Below are 12,409 nucleotides of genomic sequence, written 5' to 3'. Positions count from 1 at the left end.
CCCTCTGATAGGGACAATGTTTTACGACTGATCCTTAGAAATAGAACAGTGAAATTCCAAGATCATCAAATCTGGATTTTTCCAGACATAACAAGAGCAACTCAAATTAAACGCAAGCAGTTTTTAGAAATGAAAGCTCTTGCTGAACAAGTGGGAGCTCAATTGGTGGTTAGATATTCATGCAAGTGTCTAGTTAGGTATGAAAATAGTAGATATATATACTTCAAACCAGAAGATTTGAAAACATTTCTAGAAGCAAAGAAGATGATGGGGAATAAAGGTGATTAAGAATGTTGTCGTTTTAAGAATTATAAAAGCTTATACTTTCAAGTATTTAAAACTTTTTCTTTAATATTAAGCTCCTTTTTGAAAGTTGGATGTCTGTTAAATTTCATGGTAATTAGGATATCTAAAAGTTTATGTACCTTTTATTGGAAGTGATGTAAAATGATTATTGTATTCTTTAAAAGAACAAATAGATATCCGTAATGTAATTGACTGTATATGTCATGATAATTATATAAATTAATAAAATATAAATAAAAACAAAAAAACCACAGCTTTCTCAAAAGACATTACAGAATATGTAGCTATGGGCCCAGAATAGGAGACTTAGTGGCAACAGTGTCCTGAAGGTGCCTAGAAAGGGAGATCTGGCAGCAAAGTCAGCAGCAGCTGGCATGAAATTGAGCATAAGAGAGCCAGCAACAGCAGAGCTTTGCACAGGGCAAGAAGACGAGACCCGGCAGTGGCAGTGATCAACATGAGCTGAGAAAAGGAAACCCTACGGCGTGACAGCCTGAACGAGACAAGACGACCTTGTGGCAGAAGGAATGTCAGCCCACTCAGGTTGATAACAGGAGATCTGGCAGCAGAGGACCATAAAGAGCAGACTCGGTGACAGCAGAGGAGAGGAAGCAGGAAACGAGCAGAAGGAGAAAAGATTCCCAGTATCTACCTACTAGAGACTAAAGTGCTGTGCTGTGGTGCGCTATCTGTGGCCAAGGCTCTGCCTGTGCATTTGTGCATGTGACTGATGCTGCATACGCGTGAATTAAAGCTTTGCTTTTAATAGTGCCGCTCATCTTTTTCCTCATCTGGCCATGGAGGAGCCCTTCAATATGTTCTCTTACTGTGGCTGGGGAGGAAAGGGCTGGGTAATTGGTTGTTCAATGAAGGGAGAGAGTAAAAATGAAAGGAGGGATTTCAACGTGGTGGGGCGCGCAGTCTGCATGGAGGGGTATCAGAGAAGGGAGAGGAAAGGAGGAGAAGCAGGAGGGGAAATGGCAGGGAGTTAAGGGTAAAGCAGGGAGCCGAGGCTCGTGAAAGGAAAAGAAAACTTTAGGAGGGGGGAGAGAGAGTAGAGAAATGGTGGGAGAAGAGGGCAGAAGAAAGGAAGTGGCAAAAAGAAAAAGGTGAAAAGTAAATTTAAAAAAAAGACAATCTAAAATGGAGAAAGGAAAACAAATCTTTTAGACAGAAAAGGTTGATAAAGTTATTTCATGAAACAATTAAAACTTGATTTTCAATAAAAATTGGAATGTTGTTCACATTAAGCATTGTATCGCTGTATGCAAATACATGCAAATTATTTAAAATGTGTGCCATACTATTTTCTATCCATTGCTGCACAATGCGCCCTTGAGCTGCTGCAGTAACCAGGGGGCTTTATTACTTGAATTTTCCTTAAAATTGCAGTTTAATTCCAGTAGTGTTTGGATTGCCTCGCCCTATATGTTACCTTCTGCTACACAGCAGGAATCAGTATGACGCATCTGCCCCAGCTGGAATCAATGTACCGCCAACCCCTGCCAGACCAGGGAGGCGAGAGAGCCGATTTTAACAGCATTCTTTTAAGTAATCACAGCATAGAGAGTCATTCACTAGCAAACATGCTGCAAATGGAAGAATAGCATGTATTTATTTGATTTGTATTCTGCTTTACAGGCACTTCAAAGCAGATTACATCCAAGTACTTGAGGTCAGTAAACAAAATTATTTTTTTTCTGCATAAGAAATATAGTCTGCCATTTTAATAAAGAACCACAAATGAGCTGCTGAAACAGTCAGGCTGTCGGTGCAAATGGTTGAGTGCCGGTATGGGCATTAGAATTAAAACAGCTACAAGTCTCAACTGAACTGGAAAGAACCAATATTGCTCACCTGAAGGAAGACTGATCTGGCTGCCATTCTTCAGCTTGAGCCGGCTCTTCTTGAACTTGCCCTTGCGTTTTTTCACCTTGGGCTTCTCTTGGCACAGCTGATGAATGATGATGTTGAGCTCTCTCTCCAGGATGTCGATCTCCCGCTCTGCCAGCTCCTGCTCTCGCTGCCGCAGCAGCTCCTCATGATTCTTCTGCTCCAGGGCAGCTCGGGACAACTCTTCCTCCCACGTGCACAGCTCCTGAATTGGAAGAATGGAACAGTGCATCATGAAGCTACTGGTTTTCAGTCACAGTCCAGCTAGCAAAGTTAGGCCTGGATTTATCAAAATGCACTAAATATCGCATGCGATAGGAAAAGGGTTGTGTTTTATGGTAATAGGCAGATTATCGAAATAATACCTAAAGCGCTATGTTAGCACAAATTGCAATAACTTTTTCACACTTTGCGATAAGTGCCAGAAATGATGTATGTCCTACATATAACCACTGGGGGGACAATGAGAGAGAGAGAGAATATAATGCCCAGAGACTAGGCATTTATATCTCTATGGAAGGCCCACCTATTCACTCGAGGTGAGGTTTAGGTATCAGTGTAGGGGTTAGGGGCCACTTTGCCATTCAAAGTGAGACGTACGAACAGAACAGTGCTCTCTTGTGAAGATTTGATGACCTTTGGAGTGAGGAAACTCACCCAAAGATGAGATTTGTGTAATGTTCTCTCAACCTAGCTTGAGGTTACCCAGGTAGAGAGTCCATTAAGCTAGGTTGAGAGAACATTGCACAAATCTCATCTTTGGGTGAGTTTCCTCACTCCGAAGGTCATCAAATCTTCACAAGAGAGCACTGTTCTGTTCGTACGTCTCACTTTGAATGGCAAAATGGCCCCTAACCCCTATACTAATACCTAAACCTCACCTCGAGTGACTAGGTGGGCCTCCCATAGAGATATAAATACCAATCTAGTTTGAGGGCAGCATAGCTAGTCAGTCAGTCAGTCAGTCTCTCTCTCTCTCTCTCTCTTTCTCTCTCTCCCCCCCCCCCTTTCCCCCCCCCTCCCAGGAGGGCCCTGATAGCTTGGCTAGCTCTCCAGGAGCTCAAAACAGCATGTGCAAAAAACATCACAACCACGCAAATGAAAAAGGTGTAGTTAAAATTTGCATTAAAGCCATGCAATATGGCTTTGCAAAACCGTGAGCCCAGCCCACTTGGCCAAAATTCCCACCCCAATATCCTCCCCTTTTTTCTCATTTGCATCGCACCAAACGTTATGGTGCTTTCACATGCGTTAATGGCATTTTTTGCATGCAAAAACGCCTTAATGCATGCGAAAATGCCATATAGCACTTTGATAAATGACCCCCCCTCAGCTGGATAAACGTATCCGACTAACTTTGGAGGTATATGCAATAGTGCAGCCACTCTATTGAATATAGCCGGCTAAATTTAGGACAGCTCTTTGACCCGACCAAACTTAGTGTCATTTATCAAATCACGTTATGGTGTTTTCCCACGCTTTAAGGCGTTTTTGCATGCGAAAAACGCCTTATGTGATAAGCACCACAAAGCATGGTGCAATGCAAATTTTTTAAAGGGGAGCGATTGGGGAGGAGTCATGGGCAGGATTTCCGCAAAAATGGGCTGGCTTCACAAAGTGCAAAGCCATAACGCACGATATTGCACAATTTTAATGCTGAAAATAAACACACCTTTTTCAATTGTGTTAAGCTGTGCGATATCATGCTAGGTTGCGAGAACATTGTACAAATCTCATCTGTGTGAGTTTCCTCACTCCAAAGGACATCAGATATTCACAAGAGTGTGCTGTCTGTTCGTACGTTTCACTCTGCATGTAAAAGTGGCCCTTAACCCCTACACTACTGTTGTGTACACGCAGGGTTTGGCTGCTGCGCGAGAATAGGAGATGTGTGCCCTTGGACCTCTGTGAACCCAGAGAGGAGCTCCGGGGAAACACCGAAGCTGGTGAGACAGATCAGTATCTGGGTCCAGACCAATCCCAGGCCCCTGCCGACCTGCATACCTCAGTGAGACCAACCACCCTTGGTTGGTCTCTGAAAGGTCCTCATACTACTCCAAGCCCTTTTGGACCTGCCGCTGGGAACGGCAAAGGCAGCAGGCCGGACAGGAGACAAGGACGAATGAAGACTCTGGAACATGAATACAGACAGGAGACTTGGGGCGTGCAGACTCAGACGAGAAGCTTGAGCACAAAGACTCAGGATCAAGGTTTAGGAACAAGTACTGGTTTGAGGCTGCTATGCAGCGTGCCCTACACAGTCCACCGACACGGGCGGACCCCATGGGCTGGTCACGGACCATGCTTGAGAGCGAAGCAGACTCCAGACGAATACGTGGTAATTGAAGCCGGAACATGGCGAAGATTCAGTAGAAGCCTGTACCAAGATGCGCCCTACACAGCCACCCATGGCTGGTCTCGGACCACGCTGGAATGGCACAGGTTCAGTCAGAGTCTTAGGCATGGACGGAGCAGCCACCAGAACATTCAAGGGCCAAGAAGATTTCCAGGGTAAGGGACCAAGATGAGACTTGGCTTCGAGCATAGGGTAGGAAGCCAAGACGAGACTTGGCTTTAGGCATGAAACATGGGACCAAGATGAGACTTGGCTTCAAGTGAAGATGACCCTCCGAAGACTAGTGCTGCAAGACAAGAAGGCAGGCCCATGCCACGAGGTGACGAGACATGACGTGACATGCCAGAGAAGATAGCAATGAGGAACTAAGGGTCCAAGAAGCAGAAGCGGAGACGAGGCATCAGGAAGGAACATCAGGAAGACCACGAGACATCAGGAAGACAAGGGATAATCCAGAAGAGACCAGAAACATAAAGAACAATGAGGGATCCCACGAACTAACTCCTTGCGAAGGCAACTCAGGACTGGAAGCTGGGCCCTCATATAGGGCTGAAGATCAGGAGACGTCCTGGGAGGAGTCCAGGTGGGCCAGGAAGCTGGCCCTTTAAATTAGTGAAGGAGGCCTGCGCCTTAGGAGACAGGAAGCAGGAAGTATGCAGAAACATGGCCAGCGGCCATGCTGCAGGAGCAGTGCAGGGAGAAGCCGGGCTTCTGCACAGGCCCTGATGTCAGCAGCGGCTCCTGCCACTGCTGGAGGCACAGAGGATGGCTCCAGCCGCCAGGAAAGCCTGGGGACTGTGGCCTCCAGGCCGTGAAGTGATGATGACGTCAGCGGCGGCTCCGGCTGCATTGAAGTCCCGAAGTTTGAGATTGATGTGGTTTGATAAAGTAAGGCTATGAAGACTTTGAACTACAGGGATAACCTGGGACTATGTTTGTTTAAACCCAGCTCACCAACTGGGGTGAGAGGATTTGAACCCATAGCTGTGACACCCTGCAAGGAACAGGATAAAGTATAGGCAATAAAGACTGGAGTACTTGGCCTGGCCTCCAGGGAAGGAGGAGTCTGGAAGCGGGACCATGGAAAAGCACCCCACCAGAGACTTAACCAGTGGTTCAGTTTTTTTATGTAACCAGAGAATTCCAGCCCAGTTGCGACTAGAAGAGTGACCGGTGGCACTACCTTCAACAGTACTTTACACCAGTTTTCAAAAGGGAAGAGTACATGCATACTTTTCCTTCAAAAATTATTCCACCAAAATTGCTCACAAACATTTACACCTGCTGATGTGTGCATAAGTTTTTCGGGAAAATCTGCACACATACTTTAAAAAAATGCAAAAATGTGTACGTTTCAACTCCTCCCAACCCTGCCCCTGCTTACTGCCGGTAAACTTTCGCACATACAGGTACAAGTTTAGCCGCATACTGGGCAAGCAATTCCGTAAATGGCTATTTCCATCAGTAAAGCACTGTTTTACTGTCCAGTATATTCAGCGGGATGTTTATCTCGCTGAATATACTGGACAGGTTATCCAGTTACCTTTAGCCAGATAATTTATCCACTAAACGGCCTACTAAAAATAGACCCCTTGGTGTTATGTCAATTGCATAAAAGAAAACACTACAATTGTGTATTAGAACATATCCTTTCCCTCCCAGTCTTCTGTTCTCTCTTAGGGGTTATTAAAATATTAATTTCTCTACTTTTTTTTGTGTTTCTACTGTTTTCATGTTTAATACTTTGAGGTCAATATTCAAAAGAATTTGTCCTACTAAGGTCAGGACTTAGCTAGACAAACCCTGTGCTTTAAATGTCCCTCCCCACTGAATGGTTAAATTTTAGCCCTGTTAAGTCATAGCTACAACTTAACCAGATTTAAAAAAAGACAGGACAGAGGTGTTCCGGGGCATGGGGATACGTCTATCCAGCTGGTGCTAAATATCAGCACTAGCTGGGTAAATTTCTCTGGCAAAAGCCTGGATGGAGAAAAAACACAGTCCTAAAGTTAGCCAGAGAAGCACCGACTACCTCCACTTCCCACCTACACACACACGAAAGGTTCCACTGCCGACCAGACTCTCTGCCACCTCCTAATCCCTTTCCGATAATTAAAAATGACACTGGTGCTACCCTGGATCCACCCCCCCCCCACACACACACACACACACAAGTTGTCCATCTCTCTGGTGACCCAGACCTCCACCCACAGACTAGTGCCGTGCCTACGAATGTCTGTTCGCATGCCATGTGAACCCGGGTTATCAGAGCAATGCAGAACACCGAGAAGAGGAGCTAGTCCTGTCTGACTCCGCACGGCACACAAACAGTCATTCATAGGCACGGCACTAGTCTGTGGGTATCTGAGTCCACAGGGAGATGGGCAACTTGTGGGTGGTATTTGCTCAGAGGGATCAGGATGATTTCAACCGAAAGGATTTCCATTTGAGCGGGATGGGGTGGATTTGGGGGGCACAGGCCCATAATATGTATTTATCGGAAGAGGATCGGAATAAGAGAGGGCACTGTTCCCTCTGAGCTTTGTGCATGTGCACAGAGGACGTGAAGCCTGCACACACAGCAAAACATAGCACACACAAGAAATCTCATAATTATTTGCATTATTCTGGCTCTTTGTGCACAGATTTGAACTTGGCTTATAAAAAGTTGCACAAAAAGAAAATGTCTGAACATGTAGTCTTTCAAAAATTTGAGGGAACATTGAGGTGGGGGAGGGGGGTCCACAGGCAGCACCAGTGTCACTATTTGTGTGCGTGTGTTTTTTTACACTGCCAGTTAACACAGATTTTCAGAGCTAACCAGCTACCTTTAGACAGTGTCATTTTTAATTATCGGAAAGGGTTTAGGAGGTGGCAGAGGTGGAGACTTGTCCCGCTGAATATTTGGCTAAAGTTATCCAGGTAACTTTGCATCTGGCCGGCTTACTGAATACCGACCTCGTTCGTTTTCTGTTATCTTTTTCTCTTTGCTAGAGAAGATGGAAAATTAACATAGCTTATTTTTCATTGTCCAATGATGTTCTAGAGAAATTGTTACGTAAACAAATTTTAATTTGGTTCAACAATGTCTAGAATTATGTGGCGATTCTACCTTTCCCATGGATGCAGATAGCACTGAGTATTTCTTTGGAGCTGTTGGAAATTTGTGTGTGGCTGCTGTTATGAATACAACTGAACAAGTAGCAAATGCAACTCAAGTCAGCTGCTTGGGTCATATTTCTGAAAACAGATTGCATGCACATATGTATTTATTTATTGTAACTACTTGCCATATCCAAGTTACCTTTTCTTTCGCCCTGAGTTGGTCGAACATTTCCTGTATTTCATGCTTCCAGTCTTCCTGCAGTGATTGGAAAGAATCTTGAGGCATTTCAAAGAAGCCAGACTCCTCTATTCTGGTTAGCTGATCCAGGATATTGACAAAGGATGGTCGAGAATGTGGGTCTGGGTGCCAGCAATCTGAGAAAGCATAAAACACAATTACGCAGATTTTTTTTTGTGTGTGTTTTTGTAACAGAATCTATTTTCACCACAGCACAAAGTAGCACAAGTTCACTATGAATGGATCAACATTTTAAGAATGTTTTCTCCATTCCCTTTTAACTTGTGAAAACTCCTTTCTCAGGGTACTACATGCAGAGGGCAAGGGAACACCTTCAAGTATTGCAGAGCAGGGAGGGAAAAGGTCCGCAGACCCAGATCAGGATTCTTTCTAGTGGGGTTCAGTTTAATGCTGTAAGGTTCAAGGGAATCACACACAGCCCATAAAAAGATGATGCTTTACAAAAATGTGTTTCAAAACAAATCAGTTTACTGAATAATAAAATAACAGAAACAAAAAAAAAAAAGCCCTAAAGAATCTAGGTCAGACTTTCAGATTCTCCCAAAACTTATAGTTCACAGTTCAAACAAGAAACTACACTAATACACAGGCCAATACAGTATGGTGCACTCAGCCGAGCGCACCTTTAGCCCCGGTTTGGCCGCGCGTTTTCGACGCGCTATTTTTACCCCTTATACAGTAAGGGGTAATAGCGCGTCAAAAACGCGCTGCAAACCCCTCCCCGAAACTAATAGCCCCCGCAACATGCAAATGCATGTTGATGGGCCTATTAGTTATTCCCGCGCGATTCAGAAAGCAAAATGTGCAGCCAAGCCGCACATTTTACTTTCAGAAATTAACGCCTGCCCAAAGGCTTGCGTTAATTTCTGCCGGCACCGGGAAAGTGTACAGAAAAGCAGAAAAAACTGCTTTTCTGTACACCCTCCAACTTAACATCATAGCGACATTAAGTCGGAGGCCCCAAAAGTAAAAAAAAATGTAAAATCGGCCCGCGGGTCAGAAGACGGACGCTCATTTTAGCCGGTGTCTGTTTTCCGAACCCGTGGCTGTCAGTGGGTTTCAGAACAGACGTCGGTAAAATTGAGCATCCGCTGTCAAACCCGCTGACAGCCGCCGCTTCTGTCAAAAAGGAGGCGCTAGGGACGTGCTAGTGTCCCTAGCGCCTCCTTTTACCGTGGGCCCTCATTTAAATACTTGATCGTGCGCCCTGGAGAGTGGCCTGGGCGCGCGTCGGGAGAGCGGGCGCTCGCCTCGGAGCACTGGCTCTCCCGCGGGTTTTATTGTATCTGCCTGACAGAGGGATGGAATCAATCCCAGAGGTCTCTACTGTCCTCCCTTGCCACTCTTTCCAAGAATAATAAAGGCTCTGCTCTACCAATCACAAATTCGTTGGGTGCCTATAAGTGCTGTTGTCCTTCAGCAAAGGCTCCCCTCTCTTCCACTTGAGCTGGACACCCTCCAAAGGTTGCACCCACAGAGTCCTCGACAACTTCTCTTCCACAAAAATGCAATACAACTTCCAGCTGTGGATTTCCAGCGCCTCAGTGTTTCCCAGCCCTCTCCTGGAGGCACATCTAACCAGTTGGGTTTTCAGCATATCCATTACTAACATGCATGAGATAGATTTGCATACACTGGAGACCCAGGGTATGCAAATCTCTCTCATGCATATTCAATGGGGCAATCCTGAAAACCTGACTGGATAGGTGTGTCTACAGGAGAGGGTTGGGAAAGACTGCACTAGAGATCCTTGGACACTAAAGATTTACAGAGGGTTGAGCTTTCCTCCATTGGTGGAAAAAAAAGGCAAGCAGAAATTCTCCCACAAAATATGAGAAATAAACCCACTCTGTCTCTGTGAAATGACACCTGGCTATCCCAGAAGAATGAAAGATTTCTATTTTTCTTTTCTTTATCTTTTTTCCTTCTGGAAGAAGGGCTCTTTATCAGTTACATGGTTCACGCTACAATAGGGTGTACTAAGGACTGTTTTTAAGATCAATATATAATATTTAGACTAGGTCACTTAATATTCCAACTGCATTAGAAAAACATTTTTAACAAAATAAATCAGCAATTTCAGGAGGGGGCTAGTTTTAGGTACAATCATTCTGCGAATTAATTTAATGAGATGTGCGACAAATATCCAGCCTCCTTCAGGATCAGATATAACATATTCATTCCACTTGAGACCTTCTGCATGTCTGTGTATATTTTATAGCAATAAACCATGCAGCATTAAATACAAACATAATTTTTCTCCAGATTGCAATCTTGCAATCAAGATATTGTAAACCTTACCATCCATGAGCTTGGCAAAAGGTTCTGGGCAGGTGGAAGGAATAGGCAGGGCCAGCTTGTTCATGGCCACACCATAGGCTACTGCAAGACCATCGATTCCTCGAAATGGCACCTCTCCAGTCAGTAACTCCCAAAGCAGCACACCATAGCTATTGAAGAAAGAGAGAAACCACAGGGCTTAGTCCAACAACATATATGCTCAGGAGCCTTCTCAAATATTTTTGGCTGAGCAAATCGCCTAATACAGCATCTGTATTGAAACTGCATATTAGCTGAGCAAATAGTTTTCTGCAAATTAGCAAACTGGCACTTCTCTCAGTTTCCCCAGTCATACGATGGTTTCTGCAACTAAACCCATGCAAGCCCATTGCCAACCAGAGTTGTCAATATTTTTTATTCAATTGTTTTTTTCCCTTGTGAAACAGTATTAGTGTGGGCATTTCATAATAACCAGTGATGGATCTAAGCCCAAACCTAAGCTCCCGTTTCTGCCATTACCACCATCACAATCACAACTATCATGATCACTCAGTGCCATTTTTATTACCATCTTCATCACCTTTATCCGTAACACCCTCTTCTGGAAATCAGGTTGGCATAGAGATCGCACAACTTTAACAAGTCTTTCACGGTTACCAATTTACTATTATTCATTTTCAAGACAGCTGTTTAAATGCTCATGTTTGCTGGAAGAAGTATAATAAAAGCTTCTTGTTAATTCTGTCATTTGTAATGTAAAAGTAGTCATCCTGCTAGAAGCATCAGGATTCTTCATACCCCCAGACTACGCCAATAAAAATTTCCATGATTACATTTCTAGTAATAGAGGGGATTACCATTGCCAGTAGGGTTAATCTCAACTAGCAACTTGTTTTTGAGAGATATATAAAGGAGGATTCCAGGACTTTATTTAGTCCTGGAATGATCAGATTACCAATTATGGGGCCTGTTTATTAAAGTGCAGTACATTTACTGCAGTGGTACTACAGTCTGGTAATTTTCCTTGTACTGCCACGGCAGGAAACTTCACACATTCCTGGTTGCTGTAACATGTTATTACAGTTTCCCATCCCAGAATGGAGCCACACAGCCCCAGAAGTGGCCCCCAGCCCTGAATAAAAAAAAATCCCTGAGGGTCTAATAGGACCACTTCTCCCAACGCCCCTCCCCCCTTCTGCACTCTCAAGTGGATAAAAATTTAAATTAAAACAAAGGCCCCCAGCCAAGTCCCCCCTTCCACCAGTAAAGAATCCCACCCCCTTGGTAAAAGAATTGCCCCAAACACCCGCACTGGACTCTCCATCCCACTCCCTGCCCCCATTCAAAGCTTGTTTATATAATCCCTGATGGTCTAATGGGAACAGGAGCAGCTCCCATTTGCTCTTGCTACACCGGCTCCGTTTTCAAACTGCACCAGGCACAACTTTGCCTCTATCAAGTGATAGGGCAGAGGAGAGCATAGGATTGGCCAGCACCATTTTGAAAATGAAGCAGCTAGAAAAGGAGTCTTTATTAAAAGTAAGCTTTGGTGGAGGGACTGAGGACAGGGCCTTTATTTTAATTTTTATCAACTTGAGAGTGCAGAAGGGGATCCCATATTTATTTTTATATACCAACATTAGATCAAAGATGTCACATTGGTTTACAGGGAACGGAGAATGAAATAAGCGAAGGGATTCTTATTTCTTACAGAGAAATGTGGTAACCATATAAAAGATGCATCTAACATGGGTAACTTAGTAATGTGAAAACTATATAAAACATGAGTCTAACATTGGTAACTTGGACATGGGGGGCATTAGGTCACTGGGGGAAGGCTTGTCGAAAGAGCCAAGTTTTTAGGTGTTTTTTGAATAGCTGAGTTGAAGGTTCATTTCTTAGTTGTACTGGTAGGTTGTTCCAAAGCGACGGTCCAGCTACAGATAGCGCGCGTTCTCTCATTGTGGTTAGATGTGCCTCTTTTGGGGTGGGGATGGGGAGAAGTCCAGTGTTGGTGGAGTGGAGGTTTCGTTGGGATGTGTGAAAGCGTAGGGATGCGCTTAGCAGTCCATTTTGTCATTGTGGAGGGTTTTGTGGATGAGTGTTAGGGTTTTATGTTGGATTCTGAAGGTGATCGGTAGCCAGTGGAGGTCCTTGAGGATGGGTGTGATTAGATCCTCTAGAGATTTTTTTTTTTTTTTTTACTCAGA

General features: G+C 44.3%; 1 protein-coding gene across 1 annotated transcript in view; it reads right to left on the bottom strand.

The window, feature by feature from the left end:
* The window catches only part of MAP3K9 (mitogen-activated protein kinase kinase kinase 9), a 147,235-nt gene that overhangs the window by 40,317 nt on the left and 94,509 nt on the right, over positions 1-12,409 (bottom strand). Inside the window, exons 4-6 of the mRNA XM_029598754.1 lie at positions 10,221-10,369; positions 7,860-8,035; positions 2,164-2,404 (exon numbers count right to left, since the gene is read on the bottom strand). Coding sequence (XP_029454614.1) covers positions 2,164-2,404; positions 7,860-8,035; positions 10,221-10,369 — 566 coding nt within the window. The remainder of the gene's footprint in view (positions 1-2,163; positions 2,405-7,859; positions 8,036-10,220; positions 10,370-12,409) is intronic.

Source organism: Rhinatrema bivittatum, chromosome 4, assembly GCF_901001135.1.
Source record: "Rhinatrema bivittatum chromosome 4, aRhiBiv1.1, whole genome shotgun sequence".
NCBI lineage: Eukaryota > Metazoa > Chordata > Amphibia > Gymnophiona > Rhinatrematidae > Rhinatrema > Rhinatrema bivittatum.
Note: the sequence above shows the minus strand (reverse complement) of the source record. Positions and strands in the feature narration are given on the sequence as shown.